Source organism: Manis pentadactyla, chromosome 4 (assembly GCF_030020395.1).
Source record: "Manis pentadactyla isolate mManPen7 chromosome 4, mManPen7.hap1, whole genome shotgun sequence".
In the NCBI taxonomy this organism is placed as follows: Eukaryota; Metazoa; Chordata; class Mammalia; order Pholidota; family Manidae; genus Manis; species Manis pentadactyla.
The window spans coordinates 44,201,574-44,217,595 of record NC_080022.1 but is presented as its reverse complement, the minus strand read 5'-3'; the positions used below and the strand labels follow the sequence as shown (position 1 = coordinate 44,217,595).

The window sequence follows — 16,022 nt, the reverse complement described above, 5'->3', positions numbered from 1 at the left end:
GATAAACAGATTGTGGTATATACATATTATGGAATATGAGACATAAAAAAAGAGTGAAGTATTGATTCATGCTAAAACATGGACTTTCAAAAACATTAAGCTTAGTGAAATAAGCGAGACATAAAAGGTCACATTGTATGGTTTCATTTATATGAAATATCCCAGATAAACCCATAGAGTCAGGAGGCAGATTTGTGGTTGCTAGGTTTACTATTAGCTCTCTGGGCCTCAATTGCCCCATCTGTCAAATGGGGCATTTAACTAGATAGTCTCCAAGGCTCTTGCCAACCGTGAAAGAGTCTGGCTCCCAGGAGGAACTCCTTAACAAGGCCTGAGAGGCCCTGTGCTGACCACACCTGCCATACCTCCAGTCTTGCTCACACGCAGCCCCAGCAATGAGGGCTTTGTTGCAGTTCCTAGTATTCATCCTGCCACCTCTCAGCTCCTGTCCTTTGCCCATGCTATTCCCTCTGCCTGGAGCACTCTTCCCTCTACTCTTCACCTGTGTAATGCCTATTCATTCCTCAGCTCCTTTATCTCTTGCCCTTCCTTATGCTTCAGACACTGTGAACTCCCCTCTGTAATGCTCTCCATTGTGACCAATGTTCACTTCACTGTGGGAGTATTTGGTTGACACCAGACCGAAAGACCCACCAGGCAGGAGCCCGGTCTCTCTACTCCAGGTGTCCATGGAGCCCAGCACAGAGCTTGTGGGTCAACTGAATGAGTTTGTTCAGTAGGTCTCCAGTTCCCACTAGTGTCACCCCATGTAGGCAGGGAGAACGCAGGCCATGAGGTGAGGCAGGGGTCCCTCGAGAGGCCCTCTCCCACCCCTGCCCTCTCACCCCATTCTAGAGCAGAGACCCTGAACATCACCTGCCTCCCTCCACCCCTAAGGGTAAAAATAACCTTTGTCTGAAATATGACACCCACTCTGTCAGGTGATTCTAAGAACTCCTCGGCCCTACTGAGCCTGCCAGGCCCTAGACTGGGTGGGGAAGGCATTTCCTGAATGCTCTCTCATTTGTACCGCATCTGAGCCCTGGACAGACATCTGAGGTGTTACCACTGGCGAGGTACACAGGGAACCCAGAGAAGTCCCTAGTCCTGTCTAACGTCCCCAAACTCTGAAGCACACAGCCAAACTTAAGGGCAGGCCTCTTGCCTCTCTATACTACAGCCCTTTGCTCCATCATGAGAAGGAAAAGGGCTTTGGAGACTGCTTGCTTGGATGAATGGGGAAACTGAGGCATGGGGTTCTCCATCCAAGGTCTTAAGTGAAAGGTCTTAGAGTAAGGCACACCTCAGGCAAATTACTGCGAAGTTGTTTTCTCCTTGGGACAAGAAAACACAAATCCCCCCACACCATCTCCATTCAAGAATAGTGTGAGGATTAAAGGAGATCCCCAAACCAAAGGCATCCAGCTAACTGTGAAGAGCTGTGCACATGTGAGGGAGCATTGTTTCAGCGAGGCTGGAGAGGATGCAGTGGTTGGGCTGCATGGGGACTTGTCTTCCCCAAAACACCACAGCCTCCAGCAGCCTTTGTTTCTCACTTTTGGGAAACGGAAACGTGGAGAAGGGAGGCAGCGTGGATCAGCGGGATCTGGAGTCGGGCAGGCTGCGCGTGAATCGCAGACCTGCCCTCAGAAGCCCAGGGCCTCAGGCCTCTTGCTTCCCCCTTCATCCAGTGATGCTTGTGTTGAACAACTGAGCACCTGCTATGTACCTGTTCCCTCATCTGTAAAATGAGATTGTCACAGGCTTTGCAGAGTTGTCCTGAGGTGCAAAGGAGGGAACATCTGGAAATGCTTTGTAAATTGTGATGGTTCTGCCCTCCTTTTATTCCAGCACTTCTTGAGAGTCTGAGTAGGGCCTGCTGGGTGGACAAGCCTCACAAAGCCAAGGTCTCGATGGGAAGATACAAGTGGAATAGGGTTTACCTAGGAGATACTGCTACACGGAGGGGACAGGGGCCTGTGGGAAGGTGCTCAGAACCTGCAGGAAGAGGGACTGGCTGGGAAGAGATGGGGGTTCCAGTTAACCTCAGCCAACACCCTCACACACACCCTGATTCATCTGGGCACCATCCCTGCAGTGTGTGCCAGGACTAACGACCCATGGGATGTGAGCAAGTTTTTCATCTCTCTGGCCCCAGCCTCCTTGCTCATAAAATAGAAAGGATAAGTGTGCAGGTGAGATTGAGAACAGTCACCACCCCCCCATTGGTTGAAGTATTTTGTATGCACTAGACTCTGTGCTGAGCATTTAATGTGCATCATTTTGTTAAATCTTCACACAGCCCTAATAGTTGGATGCTGTTACGGTTCGCATTTCACAGATGGGAAATCAGAGACTTAGGGTAAGTTACTTGCATGCAATCTCAGAGCCAGTAAAGGGCAGAGATGGGACTGGAACCCAAGTCTGTTTAACTCAAAGGCTGAGGCTGCTTGGCCTCTTTGCTAGAACCTCCCCTCTCTTCTGAATGGGCAGGACGGTTCCTGCTGTGTCCGGGTTTTATGCCAGCCATGGGCCCTTCCTCACCCACAAATGCCAGGTCAGGAACCATACACGAAGCTCCCTCCCCATCTACCCTCACATCTTCCCCAGGAGATAGCAATGGTGTCAGCACCCCTCCCACCACAGTCCAAGGTCACGGCACTTGTCCTGGATGTTGAAGGACCAGCCCGGTGTGGAGTGAGGCAGCCGCCAGTGGGGAAACTACAAGCTCTCTGAGTATAGTTGTCATGCTTTGCGAATCCTCAGCTCTCGAGAATGCAAGGAAACCTCATGGTCAGCTAGCCTGCCCCTCCCAGGTGCAGGAAGCTCAGCTACCACACCCCCTCCAGTGGTGTCCAGATGAGTTTGCTCACTCCTAGAGACAGGGGGGCTTACTCCCCTATGATGCAGACCCTTCAAAGGAGCAGGTCTGCCTGTCAGAGTTCTTGCATTCCCCTGCTCCCCCACGCTACTGACACCTGCCTCCCTTGGAGCTGTTTGCTACTTACCACTCCCTACCTCCTGTAAATCCCAGAGAGAGGCCGGAGGTTTTTGAACACAGGCGCTCTGACCCCAAGTGCAATTGGCTGCACTATGTGGCCCATCAGGGGAGCCACTGATGGTACCTGGCCCAGAACCCACACTCACAGGCAACACACCCATGCTGGAGCCCCTGGCCATGGATAGGTCCTTCAGGGCCAGGGAACAACGGGCACAGCCTCTGTCCTCATCAGAGTCCTTCGTGTTCTCCCTGCCAGACAGCCAGGGCTGCTGCCTGGCCTGCCTCTGGGTCACCATGGCAACAGGTGGCCTCCATGGGCCAGGCCTGGCCATCCTGCAAGCAAGCTCAGTTACTGTGGAGCTGGGCACAGCACTGCAGGCCCCACAAGTCTCCTCCAGGAAGGCAAGGGGAAGAGGGGGAGAGACAGAGAAGAGGGAAGTGGAGAGAAGAGAGGTTACAGAGAGAGAGAAGGAGGGAAAGAAGGGAAAAGAGAGAGAATAGAAAAAACATGAGGTCAACACATAGAGGCGGGTCAAGAACAGAGCAAGTAAAAGAAAGGACGGACACACACACACACACACACACACACACACACAACCTTGGCAAAGGGCAAAGTAAGGGACTCAGGAAAGGGGCCCCCTTCTCACCTCCGCACTGCACATTCTTCAGGCCTGAGCGGCTCTCAGCCCTGCAGGATTCTGGCTGCAGCTGGGACTTCCTGCCCCAGGAAGCTGGCAGCCCAGTGGCCCCTGGGAGGCCCCAGCTGCTTCTCCAGCCCCTGCAGGCCCCTGCCCAGCAAGCAGGGCCCCCTCTCCCAGCCCCTCAGGCAGCACCTCCCTGTTCTGCATTCCTTGCAGTCTCTGAGGCCCCAGATGCCCCCAGTTCTGCAACCCACTCATGCTCTTCCTCTCCACCTCACCCAGCTTCCCGTCCCACAGCACACCACTTTTTCTCCCCCAGTGTTCAGGAAACCACTGAGGCCTGCTCAGAATGAGGCTCGGTGAGGGGAAACCAACCCTCAAGGCACTGCTTCCAAGGCCCCAAGTCACCCGGTGGAAGGGTTACAGATGCAGAGCTGGGCCTGGACTGGTCTCTAGCAGAGGCTGCTGAGCTGAGCAGGTACACCGAACAGTTCCTTGGAGGGGCCCTTGCCGTGCTCCGGCCAGGCCTTTCCCCCAGCCTCAAGCTCCCTGCTGCAAGACACCCCTATCATACCTGTCCCAGCCCACCCAGCCCATGTGCACTACACTGCCTTAGGGGAGTTTGAGCCCACAGGAAAGGTCTTTTGAAGAAATGATGAACAGTGCAGAGAAAGAAAGAAGGAAAAACAGGAAGGCACCAGGAGCTGCGGGGTGGGGCAGGGCAAGGCCCAGTGGACCCAGGCTGTGCTGGAATCATGGTCCCACCTCTGTCTCCCTGGATAAGCTGAAGCCATTTACTTAAGCCATTCTGAACCTCACTTGCCATATCTATAAAATGGGAATAATAATATCACAGAGAGGTTCAATAAGATTATATGTGCAAATTGCTTAGAATAGGATTTGATCCATTGAAAGTGCTTGAAAAGTGTCAGCTCTTCATGCTGTTAAAAAACAAGGCGTTATTGAACAACACCGGAAATTGTCCTGACCAGGAAGGGTCTGCACAAGTCCCTGGTGTAAGAGACAATGCCATGACTGGCCAGGTTGCCTTTGCAGAGCCCAGGCCAAGCCTGGGGTTGAGGGCCCAGGCTTCAGGAGGACAGGAGTGTGGCAGGGAAGCTCCCAGCAGTGGTGAGGGCAGACAGGCCTTTTAGCCCCTTCTGTGAACAACCACTGGCAGCCGAACATGCTGACTGTCTACCAGCAGGGCCTTGTTTAAGCTATGAATCAAGATGTTGAACAGGACAGTCTGTGGCACTTCATGGAGGCCTCCCGCTGATGTCCTCCCACAGTCTGACCAGACTTGACAACTTCTGGGAAACCTTCTCATTTCCCAGGCCCCTGAAAGGCTCAAAACCACTCACAAAGGACTAAAAGCAGTGATCACTAGAAACCAGCTCAGGTTCACTAGGAATTTCAGGCACAAGAGGAGAGGTCATTGGGGCAGGAATAGACATAGTTTGCATATTGTGCATTTGCATAGACTCAGAACTTTGCACATGCTCAGTAAAAATGTGCTAACATGAACCTGAGAGGTGCCTCCAAAGGACCACATTCATCTGCTCTGTTCAACATTTGATCAAATGGCTGGAATGAGGACACTTCTGGTCATAGATGGCCACCTGAAGGGTTGCAACATACAAATAATAAACCCAATCAAATGAAAATGAACAAGATTCATAGTATTAGCCTGCATTTAAGTCGTTCTGTTGCCATCACTTTAAGTTAGATGCCTATTGTGGTGGCTCTAGCTTAGTGGTCCTTTATGCAAAAACAGTCTCATGATTTCATCTGTCCACAGCCTCAGCAATGACACCTCTTGCTACAACCAAACAGGCACCCTGTGGCGACAGAGGACTTCTGCGTGTGGTGCGTGTGAGGGCAGCAATGATTCAGTGGCAGGGAGGAGCCAGCCTCCAGCTGGGGTGTGGCAGGCAGCACGAGGCCCAGCCCTGCGAGACAGACAGGGAACAGCACAGGAGGGACAACCAGGCATAGGAGGGGCAGTGAGGAGGCAGGGCCACATGTGGCCTGGTGACCGGCCTCTGACTGCAAATCTGAGGTTTGGCTGGGTCAGAGGCTAGGAAGGTGCTAGTAAGGTGTGAAACCAAGACCAAACAGGGTGGACAAAGTTAGAAAGAGGCCAACTCTGGCTGAAGATGGACATCAGTCATTTTTAGAACCCCATTCCTCCCTTCAAGAGGCTGGGAAGACAGCAGGGAACAAGATGCTCTTCTCTTACGGACAGACAATAAACAAATAAAGGAATAAGATCATTTTAGAAAAGTGGTATAAGATTTAAAAAAACAGCAGATGTGATCAAGAGAGAAGGTGGTGGATGGGGAGGAGCTCCTTTAGACTGGGTAATCAGGAGGCTTCACGGCCAAGATCTGAATGAATGACAAGAAGGAGAAGCTGGGCAAGGCTCTGGGGGCACAAGGTTCCAGACAGGGGAACAGAGGGTACAGAGATCCCAAAGAAGGATGGGAACCAGCTTGGATGACAGAGGAACAGCAGGACAGCCAAGGGGGCCGGAGCAGTATTAGGGTACATGTTACCCAAGGACATGTAAGTCCCAGTGGAGTTTGGATGGGAAGAACTGGAGGCTGTAGGGGGAAGGGTGGTGATCTGACCTGTATTTTAAGGTTACTCCGCTGTTGGGGGTCAGTGAGGGGGTGCAGTTCAGAGCGAGACAGCAGAAGCAGGAGACTCCTAGTGGGCCACTGCAGCCCAGAGAGACAATGGAGTTCGGGTGGGCTGGTGACACAGGAGACACAGAGAGATGATGGGCCTAGAGCATACTGGGGAGGCGGAGCCGGCACCACTTGCTGGTGGACCCCCATGTGACAGTGAAAGAAAGGGAGGAAGCAGGGAGGCCCCAGGCTTTACGCAAATGGCTGGTGCGTGGTGGTGTTGGGTACTGAGTTGGGGAGAAATAAACAGAGGTGCAATCAAGAATTTCTGAGATCCTATTAAACACTTAGAAAGAGATATCAGGGAGAAGACAGAATGTTCGAGTTTGGAGCTCACTGGAGGAGAGGCTGCACTTGGACATGTGAAAGTATATGGGCATTTAAAGATCCACAGGCCTCCACAACCTTGTGGTGGGTCAAAGGTGGCTCTCAGTTCTTTGCGGCTCCTTCCTTTGACAGGTTGAGCCCAATCCCCTCCTCTTGAATCTGGGTCACCCCTAGTGACATTTTAACGGGTGACTTCTGAGATTGGGTGATGGCAATCTTCTATCCAGGTCTCCTCTGGCAGCTTCTATCCAGGTCTCTCGGAACTCATGCTCCGATGGAGCCCCTTGCCAGATGGGAAGTCTGACTACCCTGAGACCATCAAACAGAAAAAGCACCACGGGGGTGCATGAAATGCCAGGCCCACCTTGGCCCAACCTTCCAGCCACTACTGCCACGGGGCCAGATACCAGCGAAGCCATCTTGGACTCCCTGGTCCAGCCCATCCGCCAGCTGGACACCATCAAGTAACCTCCATCAACAGTCACCCAGCCAAGCCTCACCCAAATTCCTGATCCACAAAATCTCAAGATATAATAAAACACTTCTTGTTTAAGCAACTGAGTTTGGGGATAGTCTGTCACACGATCATAGTAACTAGAACAGACATTAATCAAGGAGAGAGTGAAGACAGAGCTGTTTAGAGGTTGGGTGGGAAGGAGGGATCCACAAAGGAGGCCCAGGGGGAGCAATGGGCGGGTGGGAGGGGGCCCCAAGCCAGCCTACAGGACAGGGGCTGCCCAGGAATGACCCTTGCAGAAGCTTGCAGAATGCTTTTTAGAAATCTATGGCTGATATTTACTGGGCACCTACTGTGTGCCAGGCCTATTCTTTGGGGGTCCTTTACTTCTAAACTGCACTCTTAAGCAGGAGTCCTCATTTTATAACTGAGGAAAAGGAAACTCAGACAGGTACATGGAAAGATCTACCCAAAGACACATGGCCAATAAAGGCAGAGGGGACATTGGGCTTGGTTTCTTCTGACTCCAGAGCCAGGCAGGGGCGTGGCGGGGGGGACACCGCTGGAGAGGGTTGGATCACCCAGCACATGGGGCTTCCTAGACAGAGCCTGGCACTTTGGAGACCCTCCATCGGCTGTCTCCCGGCTCCCCTGCCTTCCAAGTGAAAGGGAGGAAGAGCTTGAAGGGGACAGCCTCTGATGAGTCCATTGTACCTGGGCTGTGGGGTTTCAGCACCCCAACTACTCCCGCCCCAACCTATCCTAGCAGCTCAGAATCTCCGCCCACCAGCGGCCCCACCACTCTCCTGTTTGCTTAGCAGAGAACCAGTCTGCACTGGTTCACTAAGACACACCTTCTCTTTGTCTTGCTACTGGAAACTCATTTTTATCTCCAAAAGCAAGGGGACTGGGGGACCAGGTAAGCTCAGAGTCCCAGAAGACCCTTAGGGTAGGGGTGGAGGGCGCTGGGAAGCAATGCCATGCTTGCCCCAAAGTTATCTAATCCTTGAGCTCCTTGCTCTCTCTAGGCCCACCTTTCCCATGTACCCCACTGCTCTCAAAGACTGTATATATAGCTGAGGAAAAGGAAACTCATTCGATCTCTTAAAACTCATCTGCCTCATGTAAAGGCCAGCATGGTGCTAACCTGCTTCGTACAAAGTACACCTGAGTGACAAGAACCATTATTACCCCCACATCCCCATGTTACAGATAAGGAAACCGAAGCTAGGAAAGAGGTAGCTGTTAGCCACTAGCCCCGAACTGGCCAGTCTTCTGTCTCCAAACCGTCCATCTGTCCCTCCCAGGGCAGCCGAGGAGCTGGGTCTCTCTCTGTCCTCGCTAAGGGATCAAAGGAAAACAGAGACTCACCTGGTCTGGCTCAGCCCTGGAGTGTGCTGGAAACAGGACGCTGCTTTAGTTTCCCTCCTGACCTCTGACCGGTTTCCAGGCACGCCACACCTGGCCAGGCCACACCCCTGGGGCAGATCACAGCCTGTCCAGGGAGTCACAGACAGAACAATGCCAAGGAGTGAAAAGGCCCTGTGTTCAGCACCACCCCCAGCAGTGGGCATCCCAACCTGAGTGGTGGGCTTCTTGGGGGCCACGCAGGAAGGGCCGCTGCCAGCCTGCCAGCTCACTGGGCTTCTGAACAACCAGATAAGGTACAGCATGTGCCGGAGCTCCCTAGACTGTGAAATGAGTGCACACATGGGGAGATGAGAAACTCCCAACAGGGGACAGGTCCCAGGTCTCTCTGGAGTCCCAGGGCCTCACTATAATTTTTTTCCAGCTTCATTAAGATGACAAATAAAAATTGCATCTATTTAGGTTGCACACTGTGATGTTCTGATACGCATATACATTGTGAAATGATTACCATAATCAACCTAATTGATTGATTAGGTTACTTACTGTCTCCCTTTTTGGGGGAGTGCGGGGATGAGAACACTTGAGATCTATTCTTTGAGCAAATTTCAAGTATACAACCTGTATTGTGAACTATGGTCACCATTGCTGTACATGAGGTCTCCAGAATTCGTTCTTCTTAAAATTGGAAGTTTGTACACTTTGACCAATATCTCCTCTTCCCCCAGCCCCCTCACTATCATTTTTTGAGCACCTACTATGTCCCTATATACACATTACACAGTATAGCACCTACTATATTTTATACAATTACCCAATAGCTTCATATCCGTAATATCATGTAATCCTCATCAAATCCCTCTTGCACAGACAAGGAAACTGAGAGGCTGGCTGTGGAGGCCTGGCCTAAGGGCACTCTGCCCTAAGTGGAGAGCCAGGACTTTGCCTGTCCTGTCACCACAGCTTTCTACTCATTGGGAATCCTCACCAAAGGAGATGCTTAATGCTCAGTGTCTACTGACATTAAGAATTAATGTCTGATTTGCTGGGGGCAAATTATTACTATTGGAGAAGCCCCAGGCAGGATATGCATGTTTCATGGACAAGGGGGCCAGGGAGGGATTCCTTAGGGGTCACTGCCAAATGCATTCACCATTCCTTGTGGAACAGGTTCTTTCCCACATCTCATACACAGGTGCCTCCACCTGGCGCAGGCTTCCTAACCTGGAAAGGCTTTCAAGCCAGCTAACCATTCATCACCTTCTCTAGAGAGCCTGCCCTGGCCCCTAGGTTGGTGAGGGCTTCCGTCTGTCACAGCCTGGCCACACTGCTTTGTCATCATCAGTGCGTACCTCTCTCTGTCTCCCCATCAGCCTGGGGGCACCTGAGGACAGGTCCAATCTGACTCATCCCTCTGTCCCCAAAGCACTGAGTCCATTCTGACTCATCCCTCTGTCCCCAAAGCACTGGACTCTGGTCCTTTCCGTCACTGCCCTGATGCTGCCTCCTATCCAAAGGAGGCTACTCCTGGGGAATGGCAGGAGCACATAGGCCCACAGCCAGGGAGTTGGCAGAGAACCGAACCGGCAGCACCAACTGTCCTTGGAGGCACAGGACAGAGCAGGCACAAGGCAGAGGTGTCAGTTCCTCGGCTCAGCCAGGTCATCCCAGGACAAGGAGAGGAGCCACAGCACCAGGGCTCCTGCCCAGGGGTCAGAGAAGACTGAATTCTCTAACTAGCCCAAAGTAGCTCCATGCCAGAGCCTTGGTTTTCTTACCCATAAAGCCAGATGAATGCCAGCAGCCTACGAGAGCTGTTGGGAAGGTCAAATATGCCTGACACCTAGTGGATACTCAACAAAAGTTAGCTTTTACCATTTCATCCAACCAACTGACACCTGTCACTCACCCATTGAAGAAACTGAAGTCCAGATGAGACAAAAAGAAAAGAGCCAGCATTTCCCATGGCCAGTCACATGACAAGTTATACATTCCTCAAAGTCTTCAATCTTGCCAACAGTCTAGCAAAATCTGTAGAAGCAAACCTGGTTCGCAGGTGAGGAAACCAACGCCCATGGGGTGAAGTGAGTTATGTCCTAAGGCAGGTCTCTGGACTCGTGAGCAGCCGTCCAGAGGTGCCGGGCTGCCACATGGCCCCACCTGGACCAGACATGGGTGAAGGGCCGTGGTGCGGCCTCCCTCAACCCTGGTGGGTGTGAGGCGAGGGGAGGGCCGTCAGCTGGGAATCTGCGCAGTCAGCGTGTGAAGGTGGGCAGCCCACGCTGAGGGGCAGGTCTGAGTGTGATGGTGAGGCCACTTCCTGGGTGCCCAGAGGCTCCAGATCTCTCCCTGCCCAAGTCAGGGGTTGGAGAAGGGGGTCTCAGCCTAGCAAGTAGGAGCTCTGGGTCCCTCGCCACTGGTACAAGCCCAGGTGCATCCTCTGACTTCTCTGTGTCAGGGGCTGATCCTATCACCACCCACCTGTTGTGGGGGCTCAGGGTGGTTAGGCAGGTGGCTGAGACCTTCATGCCAGTCATACAGAGGAGAGGAACCCTGAGGATGTGTTTCCCTGTGTCCCTGGAGTAAGTATTCAGGGACTGTGCACCTTGGCACCAAGCCTGGGCCCAGAGCGTCCTCAAGGAGTGCACAGTCTGGTGGCAGGACAATACAACCCCCAGCCCTCTGAACCCCGAGCCCTACCAACAGGCCCAGCACCCCCAGCCTGCAGCACCTCACAGCCTCCAGCTGCTCAGGCCTTGCTCACCCTACTCCAGCCACACTGGCCTCCATTCAGCGGCTCAGATGCACCAAGTGCCCCACACCATGGAGCCTGCCAATCAGTGCTGTTACCTCTGCTTGGAATGCTCTTTCAGCTTCTCCCCTGGGCTTCCTTCTCAGCCACTAGGTTTCTGTTCAGAGAGCTGTCCCTTGACCTCCCTCATTATTCTCTCATGGTTCCCTGTTTAGAAACCTGAGTTTAATCTCAGCAGTGCCACTTAACATCTGTGTGATCTTGGGCAAGTTACTTAACCTCTCTGACTTAGTTTCTTCATTAATATGGGCATGATAACATTATCTACTTCACAGAGTTGTTATAAGGAATAAATGAGTTAATGCATGCTTGGCACATAGGTGGCACTTGTATGGCATTTACTCTTATTACTTCTATTCATGGCACTTATTAGATTTTTATTGTGTATTTATTTGACTACCTTTTCATTGTGTCTCCCTCATTGGCTGTCAGCCTGAGTTCATCACAGTGTACTCTGCACCTGCCACATGCTAATCCCTGCAGAGGGAACAACTGACGTCAATAAAACATCCTGAGGAGATGCCACTGATTCTGGGAGCAGCAGGATGGGGACTGGAAGGGGAAATAATGGCTGAGCCAGGTTTTGAAGGTTACATAAAAGCAATGGGGTGAAGATAAGATTCTAATCCAGGGATGGCCAAACACTGTGCCCTAAATCTCCCCACACTCTGAACTAGACCCCTAATGATGTTGGGGTCTGGGGCAGGGGCAGGTTCAGAGTGGAGCAGTGGGATCCCTGCCGGGGGGTGGGAGCAGCAGATAGGTCTGTGGGTGCAGGAACACACGCACAGACTCTCACGCTGTGTCTGACCCACCACCCTGTCGGCAGCACCAGCGGCTCAGGGCTTCTCAGGGGAACTGGGTCAAGCAGCCCCATCACCATTTCCAGAGTAAATAATGTTCCCAGGAGCTGACCTGGATCGGGCTAGAACCGAGGCTGAACAGAGGTTCCCAGCCTCCCACCAGGGTGCCAGCAGGTCCCTGCCAGGCCAGGAGTGTGAAACTCAGTGCCCAATACAGACTGACACATGGAAGGGGAAGGAGAAGGGTCTCCACTGAGAGAGGCAAGGACTGGGACAGGACAGAGGGACCTTCCACCAGCTCAGGAACAGGAACTCTGATCTCCTCTACCCCTCCACCCCCAGCTTGACAGCAGACTCTTCACCTCATTCATTCACTCACTCGCTCACATGTGCCAAGTGCTTGCTGGGTACCCAGTGGTGGGTACAAGCCAGAACCATCCAACTCTGAAATGCTCACTGTCTGCAGGGCCACAAGATACAGACAAGGGCCCCCAAACCCTGTGAAGCAGGGCTTGTGGGTTATCTGAGGCCCACTTTCTGTTCCCAGTTTAACCTGGCTTTCTTTATCCCCAGTGAAAAGTGTGGTGCTTTTCTGGTTTGCTTGCTTTTCATTAAAAATGGCTTTGGTAACAACCCAGAAAATGGCCCCAAATCCTCCTGGATTCCTGGGGAACTACAGGAATTTGGGAGGAAGCAAGGGGAGTCCAAGGAGACCGCTCATGAATGTGATGATCCAAAGGTGGCAGTCAAGGCCAGAGTGACTCAGCCAGCATGAGGTCACCTTTGTCACCTAGTGGGTCCGACTTCCATGCCCCACACGCACTCCTACTCCCAGACTCGGGGTGGGCAGCAGTGTGTGGAAGTGGAATGCCAGAGAGGCTCTGAGTAGGGACACGCGTGTTGGAAACCACTCTGAGCTGTCATCAGGCTGAGCTGAAGATTCCCAAAGAGCTCAAACTCTGCAGCCACACTGCCTGACTTCAAGTCCTAGCTCTGCCACTTCCTACCTGTGTGATCCTGGGCAAGTTCTCAACAGCTGAGCCTCAGTTTTATCACCTGGGATATGGGGATAACTGTACCTACCTCACTGAGAACTGAATGAGTCAATATATGCAAAGTGTTTCATTTGGTGCCTAGTGTAGTCAGTACTGTATAAGGATTTGCTACTGCTGTTACCTCTGTAAAATGGTGATGATAATAGTAAGTCCCTCCCCAATCGCCTTCTCCCTAATTATTGATGAGTCTCAATGGAAAAGAGCTGTGAAGCGTTAAAGATAACAGTGCACAGAAGACACAGACAGCCCCACCCACCTGAAGATGCTCTCAGCCCTGCCCTCAGGGCACAGAGAAGCCCTGCTGCTCTAAGGCCTCATTAAGAAGCTGCCTGTGTCCGCTCATTCATTAGGCATTATCTGGGGCTCTGGCTGTGCCCAGCCCCATGCTGGGCACCCCTGGAGCAGCCTTGAGGAACTTACCGGCTGGTGGGAGAGATGGCCATGCAAGTCTACTACACAATCCAGCAGGAGAAGGGGGGGCAAACACTAAGGCTTGCTGTGTGGTGAGAAATCTGAGAAGGCTTTCTAGAGGAGGCAGTATCTGAGCTGAGCTCTGAGGGCTCAGAAGGAACTTTCCAGGGAGACAAACTAGCAGATGGCAGTGGGAAGCTGGGGGTACTCTAGCAGAAAGCAGAGTATATACCACAGCACAGGGGAGAGAACAAAGGTGGTACACTGAGGCAGCAGCCAGCAGTTCACTATGGCTGCCATACTAAGTGCGGAGGGGTAGCGAAGGTAGAAGGAGGAGGCAGAGGTGGGCAGGAACAGATTACCAAGACCCTTTCTATCACATAAGGAATGAGCAGGTGTGCAAGAATCACATTTACCTTTTAGAAGCTTCCCTTCAGCAGAAGGGATTGGAGGGGCTGGACACGGGACCAGGGAAGCAGGGAGAAGGCACAGTGGGTGGGTGACAGTGCTGAGGTCTGAGCCCAGTGGCGGCCATGCACATGGAGGGAGGGGATGGATACAAGATTTCTTTATTTTCCTCTGCTCCCTTTAAAAAGGCTTTTCCTGAAAGCCTCCTCAGAGGACACCCACTCTATGCCCAGCCAACCTCTGCCAGTCTGCCCTGAACCCTTCTCCCCTCACCAGATCAAAGGCCCCGCCAGGCACCAATGAGCACTTGGGCCTGTCCCATGCCTCAGCATCTAATCTCAGCTCCAAAGTTCCTGTTAAGAGGTTCCAGGGAAACGTTCTCTGGGAGGTCACCTTGCATGACACTTTTACAACAGTCCCTGTTTGTCCTACACTTGCTCTCTCAAAAGACATCATTGTCCCAAAAAATCGCTGGCTTCAGCCTGCCACACTCAGTCCCCCACACACATGCCCCTAGCCCTATAACTTGTATTAGCTTTGTAGCCTTCAAGCCCTAAATCCTAAGAGTTAAATACCACAGAGCCACGGAGCTCAGAGAACCCGCAGAAACATGCACAGAACTCCATGGGGAGAAATGTGCACTCCCAGCATAGAATTTCAGATGTAAAGAACTTGCCAAAGATGATTCCACTCAATACAGCGAGCCCCTGAGGCTTGTGTGTGGGTTGTTCCTTATAATAAACCAGCCCAGGGGTTCTGCGATTTCTCCTTCCAAAGAGAACTAAAAAATGGACTGTGGAAAATGAGACATGTAGAACTTCTGACTTAAAACACAAACTTCAACTCTCTTTTAGGATCCCCAGGCTCCAGCCCCCTCCCTTTTACATCCAATCTCAGCCAACCCGCCCTCCGTACCCTTCGCAGGTGTTTTCCGACATTCTGGATCATGGCGCCAAGACCCCTGCTAGCCGGCCGCACTGATGGAGGCACCCTCCGAGAACCGCGGGGCTCCTGAGCGGCAGCAGGGCTCGGGCTCCAAACGAAGCCTGCCGCCTTTCCTCCACCTCCCTTCCGGCGCCTCCCTCCAAGCTCCTGCCTCTCCTGAGCCCAGCTGCTATCACCCAGTCCCGGACTGTCCTCAGACTGCCCTCTGCCCCCCTGCTCCGAGAGCCCCTGCACAGAAGGCTCCTGTGCCTGCCTGCTGGAGAAGGAGAGAGGCTGCCAGCTGGGCCACAGCCACTTCAGGGGGCTGGGCCTGTCCCCTGGGCACCTAACCAGACACTGCCCTTCCGGCCACAGACAAACTTCATAACCCCCGCTTCCAGCCCTTGACAGCCTCTCCAAGGGGTCTCCGGGCTCTGGGTTTGCTCCAAGAAGCCAGGCAGTTCCCCAGCCCCAACAGTAGACTGGCAAAACGGGCACCAGGTTTCCATCATCCAAATGGGGTCAGGCCAGAAGGTGGCAGAAGGCCAGAGAACTGCCAGCAGTCTCCCAGAAAGATACCAGACCCACCTGCTAGGACTCTTCACCCTTGGGAGTGTCACCCGCCTGCCCCATCACTCCAGGCTGCTGGCATCAAGCAGTTGCCTGATAGGGACAGGGCACACCCCCTCACTTTCTTAAAATAGGCAGCACAACTTTTCTAAAAGTGGCACCTGCCACATCACACACCATTGGCTCCCCAGGGCTCAGCCCCCTGGGCACCCAGCCCGCCACTCTGCAGCCACCACTGACTAGCCCGCCAGGATTTCCCCTTTTTCTCACTTCTGCAAGAGGCTTAATGAGGAGGCTTTGACATGCACGTTGGACTTCTCATGACAGGGCCATAAAATAAAGGGCTTGGTGGTTAAGAGAAGCCAAGGGGACCAGGCAAGCTGGGCTGGGCAAGTGGATCAGGAATAATAACGAGCATCACACAATAACCAAACACCTACTGTGTGCCAGGCCCCTTATGAGCAGGTCCCTTGGGGAGGGCAGGAGACATGCCCCAGGTGCACAGCTTTGGAGTGCAGAGCCACGTTGGAGCAGAGGTCAGTCCGACGCCGA

At 52.8% G+C, this 16,022-nt stretch overlaps 1 protein-coding gene across 4 annotated transcripts in view; it reads right to left on the bottom strand.

Moving 5' to 3' along the window:
• ACOT11 (acyl-CoA thioesterase 11) overlaps positions 1 to 15,120 on the bottom strand; it is a 49,791-nt gene extending 34,671 nt beyond the window's left edge. For 3 of the 4 annotated variants that reach the window (XR_005030029.2, XR_008997013.1, XM_036911197.2), the window contains exon 1: positions 14,892 to 15,112. Coding sequence is in view for 2 of the 4 variants with exons in the window: in XM_036911197.2 (XP_036767092.2) it covers positions 14,892 to 14,924 (33 nt within the window). In the remaining 2 variants the exon portion in view is untranslated. Of the gene's footprint in view, positions 1 to 14,891 lie in introns of all 4 variants that reach the window. The other variant, XM_057500230.1, reaches the window with a different exon arrangement.
• Positions 15,121 to 16,022: the final 902 nt, after the last annotated feature.